This window comes from Triturus cristatus, chromosome 8 (assembly GCF_964204655.1).
Source record: "Triturus cristatus chromosome 8, aTriCri1.1, whole genome shotgun sequence".
Lineage (NCBI taxonomy): Eukaryota > Metazoa > Chordata > Amphibia > Caudata > Salamandridae > Triturus > Triturus cristatus.
Window position 1 is genome coordinate 1685522310 of NC_140591.1, and position 22892 is coordinate 1685545201.

Genomic DNA, 22892 nt, shown 5'->3' on the forward strand with positions numbered 1-22892 from the left:
CAAAGAAAGATATCGAAATCCAAGCAGCAGGTTCTTTCAATGTAAGGAAACCATCTCAAATCTGAAGTACATTGGCTACTACTTGCGTAAAAGATTAACTTCAAAATCGTTCCAATTTCAAAGCTCGAGAAAGACATGGCTCAAAGTATCATCAGTCATTGTTCTTGAATTAAACTTTGGAGCCCAAGGTGAGATCCAGGAATGGAAATCCATTTGTTTATGTCAGATGTTATTGAAATGCCAGCGTGGACAGCCCGCCTGTGCTGTGGGAGCCTAGCTTTGGAATGCACTGAGCCCAATCCTGTAGAACCTACTCAAGTGGCAACTTAAAAACACTTTACGTCTACTGTTGACACTCACCCATACAAAGTCGATGTCCATATTCACGAAGAAGGTTTTCGCATTCAGCAAGAACTGCTCTTGGTTCTGCTGGCAAGCCACAAGAAGATAGCCCTTCACAAAACAAAGAGAGTCATTCTTAAACAGAAGGCTCAGGTTCTCCTGTCTGATTCTAGTAGCCTCACCCTGAGTCAAACTCTAGCTAATGCCAGGCTGTATGTGATCGGTACTGTCCTGCTCAGCCACACTTCTTCTTTCTGTACAGGAAACGGTCAGATGTCCAGTGCAAACCAGGCACGTGGGAGAAGCTAGTGTGCTGCGAGTGGTGAGCTTGTGGAGTTTGTGGAGTCCAGTGAGCCCAAGTGAGATGACATGGCGGTGCCCTGAGCCCTTGGGCCCCTCTGGCTCCGCACTGGTGACTTGAGGCAATGTATTGCAGCCAGTAAGAGACCAGGAGAGAAGCCAGAAAGCCAGGACAGGAGGAAGCCGGCTGTGGGCTGGCAGCAGGAGGCAGGATAGCTGTGTGGTGAGGTGAGGGTGATCACATTAGGACAGTGGGATCCACACAACGCGCAGAGGCTGTCTGGATTGTGCAGCTTGTGCTTGCAGTGGAAGCAAGAATACCCCGTACCCACCCATCCGCTCACTAGCTCATCTACGTACCAGCCTATTCATCCGCTAATTCGCTCGCCACAAGATTCTCCATTTCCAAGGACTGGCTGCCCGGCTCGTGCACATGATACAGCATCAGCGCACCTGAGGCTTGAGGGTGGTCTTGCGTGGATATCAAGCACACACGTGTGAGGTTTTTGGGGTGCACTTTTTTGAATTTACTTTAGAATCCACGCTCAAAACCAACCTGCTAGTTTGTGAGATAATTTATATATAGCTCATTTAATAGTAACCTTTTAACAGAACGCGGAATATGGATTAAGATTCATTGGTTTCCAGGCTAAAGAGCTAAAGAGCTTGTAGAAGTAGAAGCTTGAAGCTCTCTATTCACCATTGTGCTAGCTTCCGTATAATATGGAAGTGACAGAGGAAATTGGAGAAACAGGGGTAAGAGGTGCCCACAATCCTTGAAGCCAATCCCCCAAAGTCGCCAAAGTCCATGATAGTGAGGCAGACTTCGACTGGGGAGAGTGAGGACTCGTAGGACGATGCTTCTTCAGGCACAAGGACAACAATGATCACAGAAACCAGCAAGGAAACAGAAATAAAAAAAGACCTTCATTAGTATGCCGAGGAAATGCCCGACAGTGACCCTGGTACTTTTCACGGCCCACGCGGGTCAAGGGAGACCCTCACGGAAGAAGGGCTACAACCCCTGTTAAGAATGACATTTTCTGCCCCAGTTAAAAGTCAATAAAAGCAGGCGTCCTGCTCTGAGGGCCCCACCGAAGCTGGATGAGGAGAAGGAAAGTGTCCGTCCGCCAAGATCATTGGGCACGGAGGGCTGATTTGGAATCTCAAAGATGTCCAGTAACATCTCAGGGTCACTAGTTTGGACACCCCCAAAAATGAGCAAAGTAATGGGAATAATGAAGCAAGCATGGATTTGGGGGCACTCCTCTCCAAGAAAAAACAAGAAAAAATTGAAAAAACTGAATAAAAGTAGAAGGTAAAGTTTCTTGGTATGACAGCATCAAGAAACACAGGGATCTTAGAGGCCCAAGGTGACTAGGGAGCACCATTCATTCTATTTTATTCTGTGCATTGTATAATGCTCCAAGAAATAGATTTCTTAAACCAGTCTTGGTATCTTTTGGTTCCAGTTTTTACAGAGAGGCCTATGAACAATTACTATCCATTTACTATCCTTGTCCACCCCAAGTATTTGTAATGCTGTATTGAGTTTTATTAGATCGGCCCTTGCCATTAGAAACTGTTACTGAAGTTAGCGAGTGATAATTTTTTATAATGGATTTACCTGTCAAATGTTATTTTTAACGCACTGTTTACATTTTTTTTTATTGTATTTTGGATCTTTGGGTATCTCTTTTAATATGCGTGTACTGTTTTTATTATGTGTATACTTTTATGACTCCTCTTTGGATTCGAAATAAAGTTATTTGATGATGATGACTAGGGAGCCCAATGCTGAAAACAAAGAGCCGCCCAAGTCTCTCTGGTATCGTCCTCCAAAGACCATTGATACAGACCACAATGGGACACAAGCCCCTCCCTCCCATTGAAGGCAGGAGCCCAGACTCAAATGGAGATCTCAACAAAACCATGGACAGAATCTCTCACTCACCACATAAAAAGGACCAATTGGCAGGCATTGAATGCACCAGAGGAAATGAAACACTTTGGGGCAGATTTACAAGCCCCTTGCGCCAATTTTGCGTCATTTTTAACATGGGAAAAGTGACGCAAAAGTGGCGCACGGGCTTGTAAATCTGCCCCAAAATCTAAGAATTAAATATGGGATTAGGGTCTCAAATAGAGCCCATGTGACTGGAAATATATTCTGCAATGCTGCAGCCCTCGGACCGACTGCCCCTCGCGGCCCTAGTACCAATGATTGGTGATCTCAAAGCGGGTGAAAAGAATCCACCGAGCAGCAACCCTGAGCAGGGCACGGGAAGGAAATAAGTGATGTGTACAAAAGAAAGGGCAATCGAACAAACTAAAGGAACAGGGGACACAATTAGGCCAGAAATGAACCCACTCCAAGTAGGTACATGAGCATCAACAAGAGCGGAAGCAACAAGAGCGGCAGCAGCTTTGGGAAACAGCAAGAGAATTGTGGGCCATATCAGCAACGGCCAGCGATAAATATCGCGGCCGTGCTCAGCGATCATTTATCGCTGGCTGTCTCTGCTTTTTATCGCCCTGGTAGCAGGACAACAGTCCCCTGACGTGGGTGTTCCACCGCAACAACCATTGAATTTGAGATTTACAAGGGTGGCGTAAATAGGAAGCAGCACCACAAAAGGGAAAACCTTGTCTTTACATGGCGAAAGGAGGAGAAATGCTTTATTTTTCCTCGTTTTTGCTGTTTCTATATGTGCTACATTGTCCTTTCCTGCACATAAACAATTATTTAAAAAATTATGATTTGCAACGTCTATGTGTGCTGCACAATGCAGTACACACAGGAGTTGCAAATCACCATTCTGGATTGTTTATGTGCAGGAAGGGACACCTTCCTGAACATAAACAATCATTCCCTCGACGCTTGCACCCTTGCACTATAGTGCAAGTGTGCCTGCGTCGGCACTAGGTGTCAGCACTAGGCAGCTGAATTTAGCACCAGTGCAGGGAGAAAAATACAGTGCATCCCTGTGTTTCTAAAGTGATGGAGCGGGGTATTAGCAGTTTTGGAGCTATACCGTGCTCCACCACTTTCTTGTAAACATGCCTCTAACATTGTTGGACAGGCGTGATGTATACTTGGTAATGCTTCAGGAAACACACCTGAGCCCATGGTTACCAGCTTCCATAACCAAAAGAAGTGGGACACATAGATACTTCTCCTCATACAGTTCCTAGTCTTGCGTAGTGTGCCATCTACTCCTTAATAAACTAATTGCGAAACATAAAGGCCTCAAAGGCCTGTTAATATTATTAACAGGGTTGCTCTATAATAAGAAACTTGTCTTGGTCATGAGGATTCTTCCACAGACAGTGACGGTACAGGATGTAATGGAGTTAGCAGCCTAGTAGTTGGGGAGGTCGGAGCCAGGGTGGTGGAAGGAAGAGGAGGAGTCATGACAGGATAGGGGCAGTTAGAGTAGGGACAAGGCAGAGATACCAAGTAGAATAATAAAGCTCCTGTTACACCACAAGAAGTGTCTGTGGTTATTTGTAGCGCGATGCTACAACTGGCGACGAGGGTGGGATGAGTAAGCCCCACTGACCACGGAGCCCCAGAGATTGTCGAGGAGCCGGTAGCAGCCACAGGAACAAGTGTGGACCGGCCTGAAGTTACGAAGCCGATCGCTCTGAAGCGCGACTCACGCTAGATGCGTGTGTCTTGAATGACGCTAGTGTTTGCAGAAGTCGGGAGCCCACCCCGACCCTGCCTTGTGCCCAAGAGCGGAGAGAGAAGTGCCCCAACGTCGGAGACGCTGTCCCTGAAAGCCTGCCAGCGAGCGCCGGTGAGCGCGTTGAAATAGGAGCTGAAAGCCCATCGATGCCGGCAGACCTCACGCCCGATGCGTGAGCTTTGGCACGCTGTCGCGAGGGAAAAGCGGGAAGCTGCAGAATAAGGCGGGAGCCCACCCCGACCTCACCTGATAGCTGTCGCCACTGAGGAAAAGCAGGGCCTGAGGAGTGCCACCCTTGAAGCTGCCCGCCGGTGAGTCCAGCATGGAAAGGACTGAATGAGCCAGGAGAGAAAGCCTCGTGCGTGTGTAGTGACGGCGGCCATCTTGGAGTCAGGCGGCTTTCAAGACAGACCCCTTGAGTGTTGCAGAGCAGCCATTTTTAAGTCAGGCACCCAGCAAATAAGCAAGCCGTGTCAAGTGCAAACAAACAAGCATTGGCAAGTACAAATAAACAAGCATTGGTGAGAAGAAGTAAACGAGCACTGTCAAGTGCAAATAAACAAGCATTGTCAAGTACAAATAAACAAGCATTGGCAAAAACAGATAAAGACACAGGCGCCAACAAAAGGGTGAGAATAAACCAACAACACTATGGTGACTCCTCCTGTCTCACCGTCGAGGAAGCTCCTTGTTGCGGGAGGATCACACCTGCGAGCTCCGGAACCTCTGACCGTGACCACAGGAGGGAGTATGGGCCCCAAGTGGCAAGAATGGTTAGAAGACTTCGAAGATTACATCGAGGGATCCAGAGTGACGGAAGACAAAGAGAAGTTAATTGCCCTCCGCAACCTAGCAGGCCGGGAGATAAGTAAAATCATCAAGGATTTCTCACCTGCAGATAGTGGAACATATGACAAGGTGCGTGAGGCACTAAACAAAAAGTTTCTACATAAAAGAAACGTGGACTATGAGCGCCACGAGTTTCACCAAGCGCGTCAAGGAAAAGAGGAGGCAATGAATGCATTTATCACCCGGTTACGACGGCTGTCGAGACACTGTGAGTTTGAAACCTTCTCGCCTGACGCTGCTATCAAATCACAAATCATAGTTGGCTGTCACTCAGAAGCTCTCAGGAGACGGCTACTGAGGAAATCCCACGAATTGGAAGAGATAGAAGAAATGACTCGTATATACGACGAAGCGGAGGAACACGCCGCTACCATCGAAACGGGACACAACAGCCGTCAGGAGCAAGCGCACCGTGTTCGAGACCGACCTCGTAGCAGAAGGAAGTTTTCGCGGGAGAATAAATGGAGACAGAGACCGTCGTCTCACCAACGACGCCCGGAGTACAGGAGAAGAGAAACGGGGCGAAGAGACCAAAAGCCAGAGAGGACTAGCCGATGTTATCGGTGTGGTTATGACTATCCCCATATAGACACCTGTCCGGCCATGGGTCAGCGATGCAGGAAATGTGGGCGATCCAATCACTTCGAAGCCATGTGCGGGGACTATCACAAAGAAAGGCGAGGTGAGACAATGAGATCGTCCCACTCTGACACAAGAAAACATCACATTAGAGCTGTTCAAGGAGAGCCCAGGTGGTCCCCAGGTTCATCACATTCCAGCCGGGAATCACGCAGGTCACGCTGGGGACGCAGATCCCCATCTCGGGACTCGAGATCATCTTCCTCCAAAGACTCGACCTACACTGTGGAACACTTGAACCTGATTGCGGACCCTGATCAACTAAAAAAGTATCCACGCCTAGATATTAAAGTGGGGAATCACGACACCAAATTTATATGGGATAGCGGAGCCTCGCTGAACTATATCCCAGTTGCGGAACACGAGAAAATGGTCCCGAAACCCCCACTAACTTTTGCACCGGTCCGCGTCTTCACGTGGATGTCCAAAAGACCACTCCCCTGTCTGGGTAAATTCCACACAACTCTCACCCATGGCGACATCACCATACAGGCGGTCATACATGTCATCAAAGGGCCTGAAGCCGACTGCCTACTTAGCCTCCCCACTGCGGAGCGTCTTCGTCTGGTGGAAGTCTTATTCACGGTAACGACAATAAGAACTGTGTCAGCAAGTTTCACAAATTACTTCCCAAACCAGGGAAGGCGGAGAACCTGGCTGACTACATGCCCCGCCACCCTCTGCCGTCGTCAGAATCCAAACCATCGATTGCTGAGGAGTATATCCACTTCGTGGATAACCAAGCATTGCCACCTGCCATTCCCATGGACGCCATTCGGGAAATGGTGGAAGCTACACGGAAGGATTTCCATCTCTGTCAGTTGACCAGCAAAAGCAATCCACTGGCACCACTACAAATGACCACCTTACCCCGTAGAGAGTGTGGCAAGAAGTTGCCATGGACTTCTATGGACCGCTGCAGTCTGAAAAATATGTGGTTGCCATAATTGACGAATATTCACGATTTCCCATCGCACAAATAATATCGTCTACAAGTGCCTCCTGCACTCTCAAAGTGCTAGATGAGATATTCGCAACATGGGGTGTCCCCAAGGAAGTCAAAACAGACAATGGGCCCCCATTCAATGGACACGAATTCAGTGCTTTTGCGAAACACATGGACTTTGAGCACAGAAAAGTTACACCACTCTGGCCACAAGCGAATGGCACCATTGAGAGATTGGTGGCTACGATCAAAAAGACATTTCAGCAAGCCACTGCTGAGAAGAGAGAACTGCAGGCAGCTCTGAATGAAGTTCCAAGAGCCTACAGGGCAACTCCCCACTCAACCACCGGACAATGCCCTGCGACCCTCATGCTAGGGCGGCCAGTGAGAAATCGTATTCCGACAGGGGAAGGTGCTCTGCAAGCGGTATCACCAAATTACATGCACCAGGAAATAGCTGTGATTGACAAGCATAACAAGGACAAAATGAAATCGTATGCCGATGCCAAGAGGAGGGCGAGGTCTCCATCCTTGCATGAAGGGGATCATGTCTTCGTTAAACAGGAGCAGCAGAGAAAGATTGATTCCCGATTCCGTGATGAGCCACTATTAGTTACCCAGCAGAAGGGCACGATGCTGACGGCGGAATCTGAACAACGCAGAATCACCAGGAACACCTCCCCCTTCAAGAGGTGTCCGCGAGACATAAAAGGACCTGGGGTAAGCCCGACTGACACTCCCGTACCTGAAGAACCTGATCCTAGTGAGGAAATATGAATTTTGAGATCAGTTATGTCCCCTATCGTAGACCCCAACGGCTCCATGTACATGCTATACGTACATGTATGTTCCCTCCTGCTCCAGTTTTGAAGACGCAAATATATGTGCGTCCACCGTCAACATGTCCTCTTTCAGATCCACCATGAATGGGTCAGATATTCCTTTTCTAAGTATGAAAGGCCACCGACTTTATGTGGTTCACTTTCCACATTTTTACAGATTCAGGCGAGTAGGCCCGAATTCTGTCATCAAGCCTTTTCCTGCCTTCTGCCTCTGAAAGCTCCAGTCTGAGCCTGCATCTGTGACCATGAACTTTGTCTCACTCCCTGCGCGGCTAACGGTGCCTGATCCAGCCCGTCGCCTGCCAAAAACTGTATTTCACCTTCAAGATTATCTCCTCCGCCCCTCATCCGATGCATTCCTGTCTAGCAGTTTAGGTAAACATTCCTCCAGCTACCGTGCAAAGGGCCAGGCCTCGCTGTCCTCATGCAAGTAATTCATAGCCCTGTTACCATGGAATATTCCTACCCCCTCGCATCTAGTGTAGACACTTAGACGCTTGTACACGCACTAACAGTCAGTATAGTCAGTATAGAATAAGATTCTATCCTAAGAGACCTCTCTTTTTGGATAACACAGTTCTTCAAACATAGGATATTAGATATGATTTGGGATTAGGTTGACATAACCCCAGACTTCTGTCTCCACATGTAGAGCTAAATGTCAAGTCCCCTTCACCCTCTAGTTGCACGTCAATCACACGTCATGCGGCTGCGCACGCATCTCTGCCAAATATTTCTGCTGACATTGCAGGATTCTCTTATGGATCCACCCACTTGTGACATCATGTATAATGACGTTTTCTAGTTACGCCTATTCTAGTTACGCATGCATATTTTATTTTGTCTTATCAGTTGATACGCCTACTGCATCTGTTTCACTGTAATGCCTTTTCTATAAAAATGATTACCTGTCAATAATATATGCCCTTCCTTCCTGAACTTTCGTGGTGATGGAATAGAACGCCTACAATTCGAATTGTATTCCTTTGTATAGGAATAAAGCCTTTTTAAACCTCTAATACCACGGATTCTGCCTCTCATTTTACTGAGTTATTCTTAATAGACTTTACCGCATAAAAAATAGTACCGGTAACGAAATATTTACCACATTAGTGAAACAGGAGGCAGAGGTCAGCAGAGTGAGTCCGTGCCGAGCGTGTCCACTGGGAACATGTCACTACGGCCACGTCGTGAAATCCAGCCACCCAAGAGACTCATTGTAGAAATGGACTGAAGCATTGTTGATTGTTTGTTTTATTAAGAAAGGGGGAGATGTAATGGAGTTAGCAGCCTAGTAGTTGGGGAGGGCGGAGCCAGGGTGGTGGAAGGAAGAGGAGGAGTCATGACAGGATAGGGGCAGTTAGAGTAGGGACAAGGCAGAGATAACAAGTAGAATAATAAAGCTCCTGTTACACCACAAGAAGTGTCTGTGGTTATTTGTATTTCCGGCTGTTCTGTTGCCTCTCATTGCAGAGTGTTCTGTGGGTACATTTCAGCCCCAGATGCTCCCATTGTGGCCCATGCGCCATTGCGCTCATGTCATAGGTCCCATTCCCATGAGGTTTGGAGTTTGTCTAAAAACATTGGTGACAGTGCTTGTTTGATTCGTTTCTGGACAGCAGGAACCCAGGCCCCCTCTGAACAGGCCCTTATATCTTCAGAAAGGGGCAAAGCCCTATTGACACATATTGCAAACACAGTGCTCAGGTGATGTAATAACAGCCAATGAAGGCCGCTGGAATGGAATATGGGGTTGTTTAGCTACCAACATACCTGTGTATCGCACTATTTTGTCCACTCACAAGTTTGTGGGTTTTTTCACACGGGGGTGACTTCTCACAATCAAAGTTTAAATGTGCATTCAAGAGATGATTTATGATATGAATACCTCTTTTCTGTCCTCCCGAACCTACTGTGCTAATACCACTATCTTTCTTGGCGCTTTTCTGTGAATTACAATAACTTTTGTTTGAAATGAGTTCTGTGTGAACCATTGTGATGGTATGTATGTTCAGTACTTACGTTCACATGGATATTTGGGTTTCTCTTGTTTGTTAAGCACTGTTATCAGCTAAGCACAGACCCGCCATAAAGTGAGGCCTACCAACTGTCCTACAAGGGATGAAGGGGTGAAGGATACAATGATATGTAATGCCTGTGTGCAAACACATATGATGCTGCAACCAGGGACCTCTAGGGCTAGAGATACATGGGAGGCGCTTATGGTGTGACTAATTCCGGATAATGTCGCCCACATAGATGGCATGCACATACCTTCGAGGGAGACCACGCAGTGGGTGTCTCTGGTAATACTATATGGATGGTGCAAAATGGCAGGATGGGCTTTTCCCCCATAACTTATAGAATGAATAGCTATGACTTTATGTCACTTTATGTGGGAATATTCTGTGCAAGTTGGCGGGGTGTTTATAGGCAGTGAGCTAACCGACCGACTTTCTGGGTTCGACTGTTTTTGACTAGAGGGTATGTGCTGTCTATACCTACTATAATGTACCCCATTTGAACATATTTCCTTATGGTAAATGCCTGTATAGTGCTCATTTGATAATGGCTTTTAATCCTCTGTAATTTTGGTGTGTAAGTGATAACAATTAAAAAATAATCAATTAAATCTCAGCACTGATACAAATTAGGACAAAGTGCTTGAAGGGGCCCTGATGGTACCACATCTGCATCACACAGCCATCTCCTGCTCCATTCAGAAGGTCTGGAGCTTCTTCCCACCCAGATGTGACAACAGGCTTCCTCCCAGCTTCACTTCCAGAAGCAACTGGAGACCCTGTTCATCACGTAACACCCAGCTGTAGGCCACTACTACTACTACTCCCACCTGAAAGTCCCCTTTCTCCTCTGTGTCTGCATTGCACATTTCCTATCTCTTTCCTGTCTTTCTCGTCATACACATCAAACTCACAAACCCCTGTAGTACTCTGTTGCTTTCTGGTTAGGTGTGTGCTTTATGAATACCCCAATTGCATACAATACTTTCAAGTCATGATTTCAAGACTGCTTGGTTCTCACTCTCTGCTTCATATGGTTAATATTATGCCTGTGTGTGTTTTACAAAAGTACTGTCTCTTGTCTCCCAGCTGCAGGAAGGCTTTGGCTGGGCTCCCTTCATCCAGCTCTTCTCTGACTACCAGAAAAGGACTGACATCAAAAATGAAAACCCCTACAAGATGAACTTGTGGGCAGAAATGTTCTCCAATCAGGTTAAGAAGAATCTGGCACCATTTTTCAAGATGTGGGGCTGGCCAATCAAAGACAGCCTCTCTACCAAACTGTCTTCACTGCCGGAGTGGGAGGAGAGCCCAATGAAGAAGTTTGTTGGAAAGCAATGACTATGGAAACCACAGTCCTGTTTCACAGTGACTTCAAGATTCAATTTGGTTTTCCAGCAACTTCTTTATTGACTTCATCATAATAAACATAATCTCGTACATTGCTATTTGCTCCTTTTGTGTCTCATTCCAGCCTTCAGTCCTGAACATTTCACCTAAAAAGCATTGTGTTTGTTCAATGAAATCAAAAAAAGTCTACAACACCCAGAATGACTTAAGTGATCACACAAAAGTCTCATACCGGAAACTGTAATGATTTGGAGAAAGTTGGTCGCTCTGTGTATATATGAGTTAGATATAGGTGTGTTGTGAGGTAAGATCTTCGACACAAGACAAACAACCGAGAACGAACCGCATGTCTGCTATGTGTGCAACCATCTTTTGAGAGTTGGAGACTAGGAAGCTTATGATGACTGATCTGAGACAACTGTACATATTCTCCATATACACAACAAATCTGGGACAACTCATACACATTCTCTGTTCACACACCACATCTATACCTACTCATGCATATTCACCATACACACACCACATCTAAGACAACTCATACTTATTCTCCATCCACACACCACATCTAAGACAACTCATACTTATTCTCCATCCACACACCACATCTAAGACAACTCATACTTATTCTCCATCCACACACCACATCTAAGACAACTCATACTTAGTCTCCATACGCACACCAAATCTGAGTCAACTCATATTCTCAATACACACACTACATTTAAGATAACTCATACATATTCACCAAACACACACCACATCTGAGACAACTCATACATATTCACCATACACACACATCTGAGACAACTCAGATATATTTTCCATCCACACACCACATCGGAGACAACTCATACATGTTCTCCATGCACACATCACATCTGAGACAACTTGTACATATTCTCCATACACACACCACATCTGAGACAACTCATACACATTCTCCATGCACACACCACATCTATGACAACTCATACAAATTCTCCATACACACACCACCCCTACGACAACTCATACTTATTCTCCATACACACAGCACATCTAAGACAACTCATACTTATTCACCATACACACACATCTGAGACAAACGGGGAACAGCCATTACAACGCGGTTTTTACCACGCGCAGCTTTTACATCGCATGCGTTACAACGCATGCGATGTTACAACGCAATGCCATTACAACGCAAGTCTTTACATCGACTTGCGCTAGATGGCGTGCTAACATTACAAATAGTGTAGTTTACTATCCCAACACCTTCCCTACTGTTACGTGGACTGGAGTTGGAATAGTAAATTACACTTTTCTAATGTTAGCACGCCATCTAGTGCAAGTCGATGTAAAGACTTGCGTTGTAATGGCATAGCGTTGTAACATCGCATGCGTTGTAACGCATGCGATGTAACTGCACGCGTTGTAATGACACGCGTTGTAATGTCATACATCTGAGACAACTCGTACATATTCTCCATACACACACCATATCTTAGACAACTTATACATACTCTCCATACACACACCACATCTGAGACAACTTGTACATACTCTCCATATGCACTCCACATCTGAGTCAACTTGTACATACTCTCCATATGCACACCACATCTGAGACAACTTGTACAGATTCTCCACACGCACAGCACAGATGAGACAACTCGTACATACCCTCCACATGCACACCACATCTGAGACAACTCATACATATTCTCTACATGCATACCACATCTGAGACAACTCATACACACTCTCCAGATACACACCACATCTGAGACAACTCATACATATTCTCCCGACACACAACACGTCTGAGACAACTCATACATATTTTCCAGACACACATCACATTTTAGACAACTCATACATATTGATCACTTTACTCACATCAAAAACACATTGCCATCTCAAAACACCAGCAATATGTCCTGCAAAAGCACCTTTCACTCCTTACTGTCAGGCAACACTGAGGTGCTAGACCTGTATCAATACTTAATGTTTGGAATCTGACAAACAACCCGCACCCTCTGGAACCACTGTCATTATACCCTTAGCACGAGCAAACATTTTAGAACTTTGTGCATGTCAGGACATGCATTTGCACATCATTCTTGAGCTAGGCAACCTCTAGAGTGGTACTTTACAGTACAGCCCACCTTGCACTGTAGAACAGAATCATGCGCATCTTCACATTAAAAACAACTCGCAAATCACACAAACTCAAGATGATTAATTATTCATTTTCACAAAGGGAACCTTCTCCCCATCATAGTCTAGAACATTTGTTAAAACACAAAAATATGTAATGTTTGCAAGAATGGCATTCTAAAGTACTTCAAAAGAGTTACAATGCCTCTTTGTTTGCATTACAGCATTGAGATTCCATCACCCCCTTCATATCATTCTTGACAGCTCTAGTCTTATTACATGCAAAAACAGCAAACACAAACGGTATCATCTGATCCATAAAGAGTCCTGCAATCTAAAGAGTTATTATGAGAAGGTAACTATGTTTGCATGTATAACCTTCACATCATTACACAGGCCTGTTACAATCCCCAGAATTTCCCTCTTCAAAATGATTGTTATCGGGGCTCCAGGTGATTTTGGAGAATGGGGGATAGTATGGATTATCACGTTTTGTGGAATAACTTGCAGGAATCAAATTTACGGTGTTGAATCCAACAGATTTGTTTTCTAGTATTACACAAGAGTCCTCACTTGCTTGGTGCAGATGAAATTAACAGGAGTATGCCTGCTGAAATGAAAGGTTTTATAAAGCGCGTGGTTGCCGAGGCGTCTTAGCGCTAGCTGTCATAGATCTATACAAGAGAGGAATGATAAACAACTATGGTTTTGGCGCGAAAAGCCATGTTTTTAACAATTTCCTGAATGATTGTCTGCTGGTTTGATTTTTAAGGCTGATGGGCAGTGTGTTCCATAGTTTGGGGGCCAAATGGAAAAAGCTTCTGCCACCCCATTTTACAGTCCTTACCCTGGGAACCACGAGTAAAGAGGCCGATGATGACCTGAGGTTTCGTGGTGGGATGTGGCGTCTAATATGCTTGCTAAGATAGGCAGGCCCAGACCCGTTCAATGTCTTATGCACAATGCACATTGATTTGAATCGGATCCTTGCCTGGACTGGGAGCCAATGCAGATCATGAATGCTTGGGGTTATAGGACTGAATTAAGGAATCTTAAGCAGCAGTCGTTCAGCTGCGTTTTGTAGTGTTTGCAGCTCGCGTAGGGTTCTCTTGTTTGCCCCTAAGTAGAGAGCGTTACAAAAATCGATTTTTGATAGCACCAGAGCAACGATAACTGTTTTCCTAAGATCCAGAGGAATGAGAAATAAACTGTTTCGTAGAGACTTCAGCATAAAGAAGCACAATGAGGTGATGCTGTGGACCTGGTCAGATAGTGATAGGTGGTCATCTAGCATGATCCTGAGGTTTCTACCCTTTTTACTGGCAGCTGGCAGGGCCCGGCTGATTCCGGCCACCAGGAGGAGATATCCCTACCAAACAAAACCACTTTGGTTTTTGTCATATTCAGCTTTAAGCAGTTATCTCGCACTCACCTAATAATTTGAACCATACCATCTTAAAATTTAGTTGCAAGGTCCTTGGGCTTTGAAGATAGAGACACCACTATTTGCGTGTCGTCAGCATAACAAATGGCAGTGAAGCTGTGAGAGCGCATGAGTTTGGCCAGTGGGGTGACATAGACATTAAACAATGTTGGAGATAGTGAGGGTCCCTGGGGCAGGGCGTAGGGATGAGAATTGTGTTCTCCCATCACTATAGTTTGTTCTCTGTCAGTTAGGTAGGTTCTGAGAATATTGGCGACTCCGCCTTTAATCCCTATTTCAGACAATAAGTATTTGGTGATCAACTGTGTTGAACACGGCTGAGAGATCAAGCAGAATCAATACAGCTTTCTCTCCCCCTTCCAGTTGGACACGTATCTCCTCAGTGGCAGCGATCAGGGCAGACTCTGTGCTATGTAAGAGCCGGAATCCGTGTTGCACAGGGTCTAGTTTGTCATTAGACTCTAGGAAAAGGCGCAGTTCTTCATTAAGAGCTTTTTCAAGAATTTTAGATGGAAACGGTAGACAGGAGATGGGCCGGTAATTGCTAACCTCCATTGGATCGTGAGACGGTTTCTTCAAAATAGACCTAACCATTGATTTTTTCCAGATAGCAGCGTTCAAGATGTTGTTAAGAAGGGGTGCTAAATGGTCTGCAATAATTTTGGGAACCATGTGAAGGACCAACGCAGGACAAGGGACTAGTGGGGATCCCGATTTTGTTGACATTATGAGCCTCTCGACTCGTTCTGGCGTTAAGGGATTACATTTTTGTAGGTGACCCTGCAAGGTTGCCTCACCTTTGTTAAGCCCATCAAGATTATCTCCGCCCTTGCCGCTGGAGAACTCATTGTATACTTTTTTCACTTTGTCTTGAAAAACTCTGCTAATTTGTCACAGAATTGTGTATTAGGACTGAATTGTTTGCCTTCATCAAATTTGGATAAGGCAGAGACTGTTTTTAAAAGTTCTCTGGCTAAGTTTTTGCAGCACTGATTTTCTCAGTGAAAAAACTTTATTTTGCCAAGGTTATTGTTTCTTTATACTGTTTTTCTAGAGTATTCTTTCCTCCATGCTTGTTCTTTAGCCCTGCATTTTTTCTTTAGTTCTTTTAACTCAGATGTGTACCACGGGGCTGATGGTTGTTTTCCGCAGATGCGTGTACGCATCTCTGGGGCTAGCTTCTTAGCTGTGAAGTCAATCCAGCCAGCAAAGTTAAGGGCTGTGGAATCAGGGTCAGTATGCAGACTGGGCAGCATATGGTGAATTCCAGATCTGGAGTTTTTATTTTTCGTCAGGGACGTGTTGTGCCCATCCTATTATTGTTTGATTCATTGAGGGGCGGTCCAATGAGGGATAGCTCAAACAAAACAGCACTTTGATCAGTCCATCTCATAGGTAGTGTTCTGTTGAACTGAATCCGAGCATAGTTGGTAAAGATGCCATCCAATGTATGTTTACCTGTATGAGTAGGTACGGTAACAATTTGATTTAAGTCGAAATTCTTTAGTCCATCAATTAAATTGATAGTGTCCCAACTTTCGGTGGACTCTAAATGAAAATTAAATTCCCCCAATAGGGAGAAATTAGAGTATTCCATGCAGGACTCCATAACAGTCTGTATGGAGGAAATGAAAGGGTTCCTAGGACCGGGTGGGCGATAGATTAGTATCCCGTTAAAAGCTGTCGTGTTGTTGCATTTAAATGTAAACAGGACAGCTTCTTCCTTCAGTTGGGGGATAGCTGCAAATGTGGCCTTAATATTGGAGTGGTATGCGATAGCAATCCCCCCGCCGCGCTGTCCTTCTCTGTCGTATCCTGTTGGAATGGCCATATTCAAGTCCGGCTCAGAAGAACTATTAGTCTATGTCTCCATGAGGAGCATAATGTCCGGCTTGTAATGATCAAAATAGTCAGCAAGTCCGTATTTATGTTTAGGAAGTGACCTGGTATTAAGTAAAACACAATTCAAAGCACAGTCCTTTGACTCGCACATGCGCGCAACGGGCGGGTTAGTAGCCCTGGCTTTGTTATTGTGAAGACTAATAGGATTAATACATGTGGCAAACTTGAATGTAAGGCAATGGTTTACCCAAAACAAATTCTGAGAATTTATAGGTTTACAATTATTTTGCTTGCTTGTAGCTCCAATGTTTAGTAAAGTCCCTTTTCGAGTATGTCAGAGGAGCATTTTGACCAGGGTTTTTGGCGCACGGTGCAATCCGGTCATGGACGAGCGCAGACGTGCTTGCCTTCGGTGCACCCGCTGCGCATGTCCGCACGCGGTCGCATCAGCGTGCTCATTTATGCTACAGTGGGAGCAGAACAACTAGAGCGTTAACCAAAATGGCGGCCTGCATTGACCTGCAGGACCATCTAGTGGCAGCCGTGAGGGATGAGGACTTCAAGGTAAAGTGCACATTTTTAGTTAAAACACACAAATTCAATACCGTTTTAAAAATTCCGTTTTTAAAAGTTCCCCAGGAGCCTTGACACAGCTCCTTGCATTAGAAAATGACAGCGCTGTGTGGTTGCGTCAGCGTGCTAATTTATACTACAGTGGGAGCAGAACAACTAGAGGGTTAACCAAAATGGCAGCCCGCACTGACCTGCGAGACCATCTAGTGGCAGTCGTGAGGGATCAGGACTTTAAGGTAAAGTGCAATTTTTAGTTAATTCAACACAGTTTAAAAAATTCAGGGGCCGATTTACAAGCCCCCTGCGCCACCAGTACGTCACTTTTCGTGACATACCAGTGGCGCTGGGGGCTCCTCCATATTTACAAGGACAGGAATAGTCACCCTGCGTGACTTTTTCTCTCCTTGTTAATACGACCCCTTCACACGCAGCACTTTGCGTTGAAGGGGCGTTCCATGAGTGTTGCTGTGGGTGTTCCCATGCAACACCCATGGAACAAGACACATCTCCAGATTTACGAGAAATCGTAAATATGGAGATGCGTCTGGAAGCTACGCCACCCTAGAGGTGGCGTAGGGTGACGCAATGAGGAGAAATGTTTTCATTTCTCCCCGTTTTTTCCTCTTTCAATGCGTGCTGCATTCTGCAGCATGCATTGAAAGAGGAAAACACTTTAGTGATTGTTTTTGTGCAGGAAGGTGCCCCTCAGTTTTTAAAAATTCACCCAGGAGCCTTGCATTAGAAAATGACAGTGGAATTTATAATTTCACTGGTGCTTATAACTGTTATTTCCGATCCCAATGGAATTGATGGAACACTTGAAATGAGGTACATAGCTTCAAAATATTTTATGTTGTTTTATCTAAAAAAATGGGGTGCATCCATTCAAAGGACCTGTTTCCCCCAATAAGCTACTATTTGCTACTTTAGCAAGAATGTACCACAACTCATTTCTGATATTGGTTGCTATACATCATAATTTCTTGTTTAACTGGCGCAGCTCATCGTTTCAGTACTTGCTCCTTAGAGAGTGGATCAAAAGTAATTCACATGTTCCACTGGTCCTTCTCACTGTATCCATTTTCACCCTGGACAGCTACAAACAACGTTTTTATCAGCATTTCTGTCTGTTAATAACAAATTCACCCTGCAAAAACTGCAGTGGCTAAAGATTGACTGCAGAAAACATCATGATTACTATCTGATTCTTCTAAATCAGTCCATCAATAAAGATACCAAATTTCTCATCCATAGTTTTCTCTTGTTATAGCCGTAGATGGAGATCCTGGCTCTACATTGAGTGAAAGGTCCAGGGGCCACATGTACGAAGAATTTTTGTGGTCGAAAATATCCCATTATGGTCGCAGAATATTCATATTTTACCATCTCCTTCCTGTTCAAAATAATGTATTACATTTTATAATAAACAGTGACATTACAAAAAAGAGCACCATACAGAGTGCCCTTATAAGAGGTTTATCTATAGAGAATATTAATTAATTATAAAACAGGTACAATATAATAAAAATATAGTGATCATAAAATAAAAAGGAAGGGCAAGAAACAGTTAGTTATTATCGTATAAACAGTTTTGAGTATTGCTACTATTAGTTAAACAAGTGTAATTTACAATATAGGGCAGTAAATAAAAAGAGGATATAGCTAAGAAGTTAAATAATGATCAATCGGTTTCCAAAACAAATTATAAGAGTCACATTTATGAGTAATACCAGACAAAGATAAATTGGCACCTCTTCTAGTGAAAAAAATCCATGACCAACAAGCAAGAACAGATAATAAGGACACATCTTCCCAACGAGTTGTAATAGACTTGAGAGCAGCTGACAATAAAAAATGTAAACGTTTACAATCTAAGTCAGACAATTCTTTAGAAAGAGCAACGAATTTGCATATCAACATATTAAAGGAAAGTTCTTCAGAGAAATTGGAATTTTTTTGTATAATGTCCCAAACTTCTTTCCAACAATTAAAAACAAATGTACATTTAAAAGGCATATGTTTTAACAAACCTTTATGCGAGTTACAATGGCAACAATTCAAACTCGGAATAAGCTTACCCTGAAAAAACTTTAAGGGGGTCCATAAGCAATTAAACAGAATATAAGATTTTTTTTGATAAAGTGATACAGGTAACCAACCTGAAATATTATTCAACCATATTTTTTTCCAAATATCATATGAGAAAGATTTTGAAAGTTCATTATTTCAAAACATTTAAATCCCATTGATATTGTTACCTTGAAACTATTCAGCTTCTTGTACATTAATGAAAAAGCATGAGACGAAGATGATACCGCTTGAATATAAATTGTCAAATCTGAATTTATATTTGAAGGAATGTTATTAGGAAAGGAGTCTAATATAGAATTACATAAAAGCTCATATTTAAGAAAATCTGAAGAGGGTAAGTGAAACTTATCCTGAAGTACATCAAACTGTGGAAATATGGATTTTTCTGGTCAGTTATGTCCCCTATCTTGGACCCCAACGGTTCTATGAGCATGTCACAAGTACATGTATGCTCCCTCCAGTTCCAGTAATGATGACGCAAACACATGTGCGTCCACCGTCAACATGTCCTCTGTCAGATCCGCCATAAATGGGCTGGATATTCCATTCCTAAATATGAAAGGCCACCGGCTTTATATGGTTCACTTATGCCATTTTACAGTCCAGGCAAGTAGGCCCTGATTCTGTCATCGAACTCCTCTTGCCTTCTGCCTCTGAAAGCTCCAGTTCAAACCTGCATCTGTGACCATGAACTTTGTCTCATTCTCTGCGCGGCTCACGAAGCCTGACATCAGCCTATTCTCTGCCAAGAACTGTATTTCACCTTCGAATTATCTGCTTCCCCCTCAGCCGATGCATTCCTGCCTAGTAGCTTAAGTAAACATTCTTCCAGTTACCAAGCAAAAAAGGCCCATCTTCTCTGTCCTCATGCAAGTAATTCATAGCCCTGTTACCATGGAATATTCCTACCCCCTCGCATTCAGTGTAGCCACCTAGACGCTTGTACACGCACGCACAGTCAGTATAGAATAGATTCTGTCCGAGAGTCCTTCTTTTGTGGATAACATAGTTCTTTAAACATAGGATGTTAGATATGATTTGGGATTAGGTTGACTTGACCCCCCAGACTTCCTGTCTCCACACGTAGAGCTAAATGTCAAGTCCCCGTCACCCCCTAGTTACACGTCAATTACACGTCAGACTGCTGCGCGCGCATCAATGCCAAGTATTATCTTATAGATCCACCTATGTATTACATCATAGCCAATCATGTTCCTTTTTACTCATTATTACACCCATTTTCGGTTACGTAGAACCAAACGTCAATGTCCTTATCAATTGTTACGCCTACTGTATTCACTTCATTATGATGTATGTATTATAAAAGTTACTGCCTGTCAATAAAGTATGTACTTCACTTCCTGAACTCCCGTGGTGATGGAACTTGAAGCATCCGATTATAATCGCTTATTGGAATAAAGCCCATTCTGAAACTCTAATATCACGGATTCTGCCTCTCATTTTACTGAGCTACTTTATAATGTTCCTGTATCAAATTCAGTCCCGGTAAAGGAGAAATATTTACCACATGATGGCGCCCGAACAGGGACACTTTCTCATCTCACGCGCCGGCGGTGCGTTGCAGGCCCGGTCTCCTGCCACAGCTGGACGGACAATAACGCGTACCAGCAGGATTTCCTGTATCTCCCTCCGGTCAAGTGGGGGCGACTGAGACTGCAATCAACACCCAGACGAGGCGGTGAGAAGTGCGAAGTATCCCGACCAGAGCCTAGCTGAGAGAGCAAGATCCGAGGTATACAGAGACCCACCAGTCCGACGTCAAGCCCAGTGTCCGACGAGTCGAGTCGAGTCCAGTCCAATCCGAGTCAAGTTCAAGTTACTGAGGCCTTCCGTTTCCGAAGCTACCCGGTGAGTACCATTGCTGGGGAGGCATTTTCTGACGTGCACATAGGTTGTGCCGGTCAAGACGGGTTTGGGTACACAAATCCGGTCTGCACTGTTTTAGCAGTGTATCTGTACTGTTTAGCAGTATATCAAGTATTCCGAAGTATTCCGAAGTGTCTAGTTATTTATCTAGTTATTGTCGAGAATTAAGCTTGGTGATTAGTTATGCAGACGATCATCATTGTTGTTTCAGTTAAAGGGTTAATGTTAAATGTTTGAAGTGTTTAAGTATATCGTGGTATGAATGACTGTTCATTATCGTGTTTATTGTATTAAGTCTGTTCAAATTCAAGTATCAGGTCAAAATCAAGTATAAGGTCAGTTCTCAATATGCCGCTCTTCTCGAAATTAAGACAGATCACTACCAGAAAAGGGGTTCTCGAAGAAGCCGTCCCTATTCCTCCTAGGGACACTCCAGGGCATTTTATGTATCACAAACATGGCTTAGACGCTATATTATTTCTTGACTTATGGGTAGACTATACCAAGGGATTACCAGAAAGTCAGAGGTGGCCCACAGCGGGGACCTGGGATGCAGAGTGCATCATGAAAGTCGAGGAAGAGTTATGGAAAAGGAAAGTCAGACAGTCACAGAAAGACGCCGTTGAATTATGGCGTAAAGAATCACATAGACGAACAGAAAAAGCACGTAGACAGGAGGAGAAGAGTAAAGAGAGTTCCAATAAAGTTCGAGAGAATCTATTAATTGAGGAAGGTATCCGAGTGAAATCAGAACAAGTAGACAGACAAAGAAATGCCCTTATGAATGGTATGTATCCCCTTCTGGCCGAAGGATTACCTAAGGCTACTCCGGAAACGCCAAAAGACTTGCCAACCCCATTGTTCCCCATAAAGGTACATCCTAAGGGGCATCCTAGAACGGCAGAAGATGTTTTTCTTTCCTCATATTTAGATGACGCAGCTCCCGAGTATGCCAATTCCGCCCCACATGGACCGCATACCAGGGAGGTTCAACGCCAAGATCCAGTACCCGTATCCCTACAGCAACAAATCGAGTCACAAGTTCCGGCAAGCACATCTGTTTCTGTATCCGCTTCTACAGCTACTTCTATGGCTGTGTCCACACCTGTAGTTGCTGTGTCACGTTCAACGAATCCTTTTACACCTGACGCCACAGATGGGGCCGCGGGAGGAGCTACCAATGTCTTTTCTACGCCACCCAGAACAAATAAGCTTACTTTTCAAGAGTCAGCGCATTCACGTACACCCAAACTCCTTAGTACCCGTACGCTTAAGGAACTTCTTATAGATTGTAGATATGACCCGGTGCCTGGAAAAGAGGACGAAATGACCCTAGCATCATTACGTATCAGACGAGCCGCAGTGTATTTAGCGAAGTTACCAGGAATGACTGCGCATCTAGATAATATATATCATTTTGTCCAAACAGGGCGAGATCCAGAATGTATTTACAGAGCTATGGAATACCAGAAAGTAGAGATACAGGGGGAACTGTTACGTTTCCTCATAAACTGTGTGATCAGAAATCAAGACCGACCGGGGGTAGACCCGGAAGCCATGAGAATTCTTACAAGATGGAGCCAGAATATATCAGAAGGGAGACATGATAAACAAAATTGTATAATAGCCATGTGCCGAAAGATCCGTAAAGAAATAGAACGCCTACACGAAGAGAGATTAGAGACAGACGAGTTCGAACAAAACGAGGAAGAAGGGCCAGGACTGCCCACAGGACAGTCAGACACCATAGCCTATGTAGGTAGAGGAAGATCTTGTAATAGGAATCAGACTAGATATCATACTGACTCAATACATCCGACATGTCCAGATAATAACAGGAATTTTCAAATACCTATAATTAATATAAGGTCTAACGAGCATTCGTTCCAAACCGCCGACAAACTACTCCGAGAACGAAGGGGTTATCATTTC

The 22892-nt window shown here is 44.3% G+C and overlaps 1 protein-coding gene across 1 annotated transcript in view; it reads left to right on the forward strand.

Annotated features, from left to right (window-relative positions):
• The window catches only part of LOC146808604 (TRPM8 channel-associated factor homolog), a 126509-nt gene extending 115537 nt beyond the window's left edge, over positions 1-10972 (forward strand). The window contains 2 exon segments of the mRNA XM_085623624.1: positions 4256-4264; positions 10701-10972. Of these exon segments, the coding sequence (XP_085479750.1) occupies positions 4256-4264; positions 10701-10972 (281 nt within the window).
• Positions 10973-22892: the final 11920 nt, after the last annotated feature.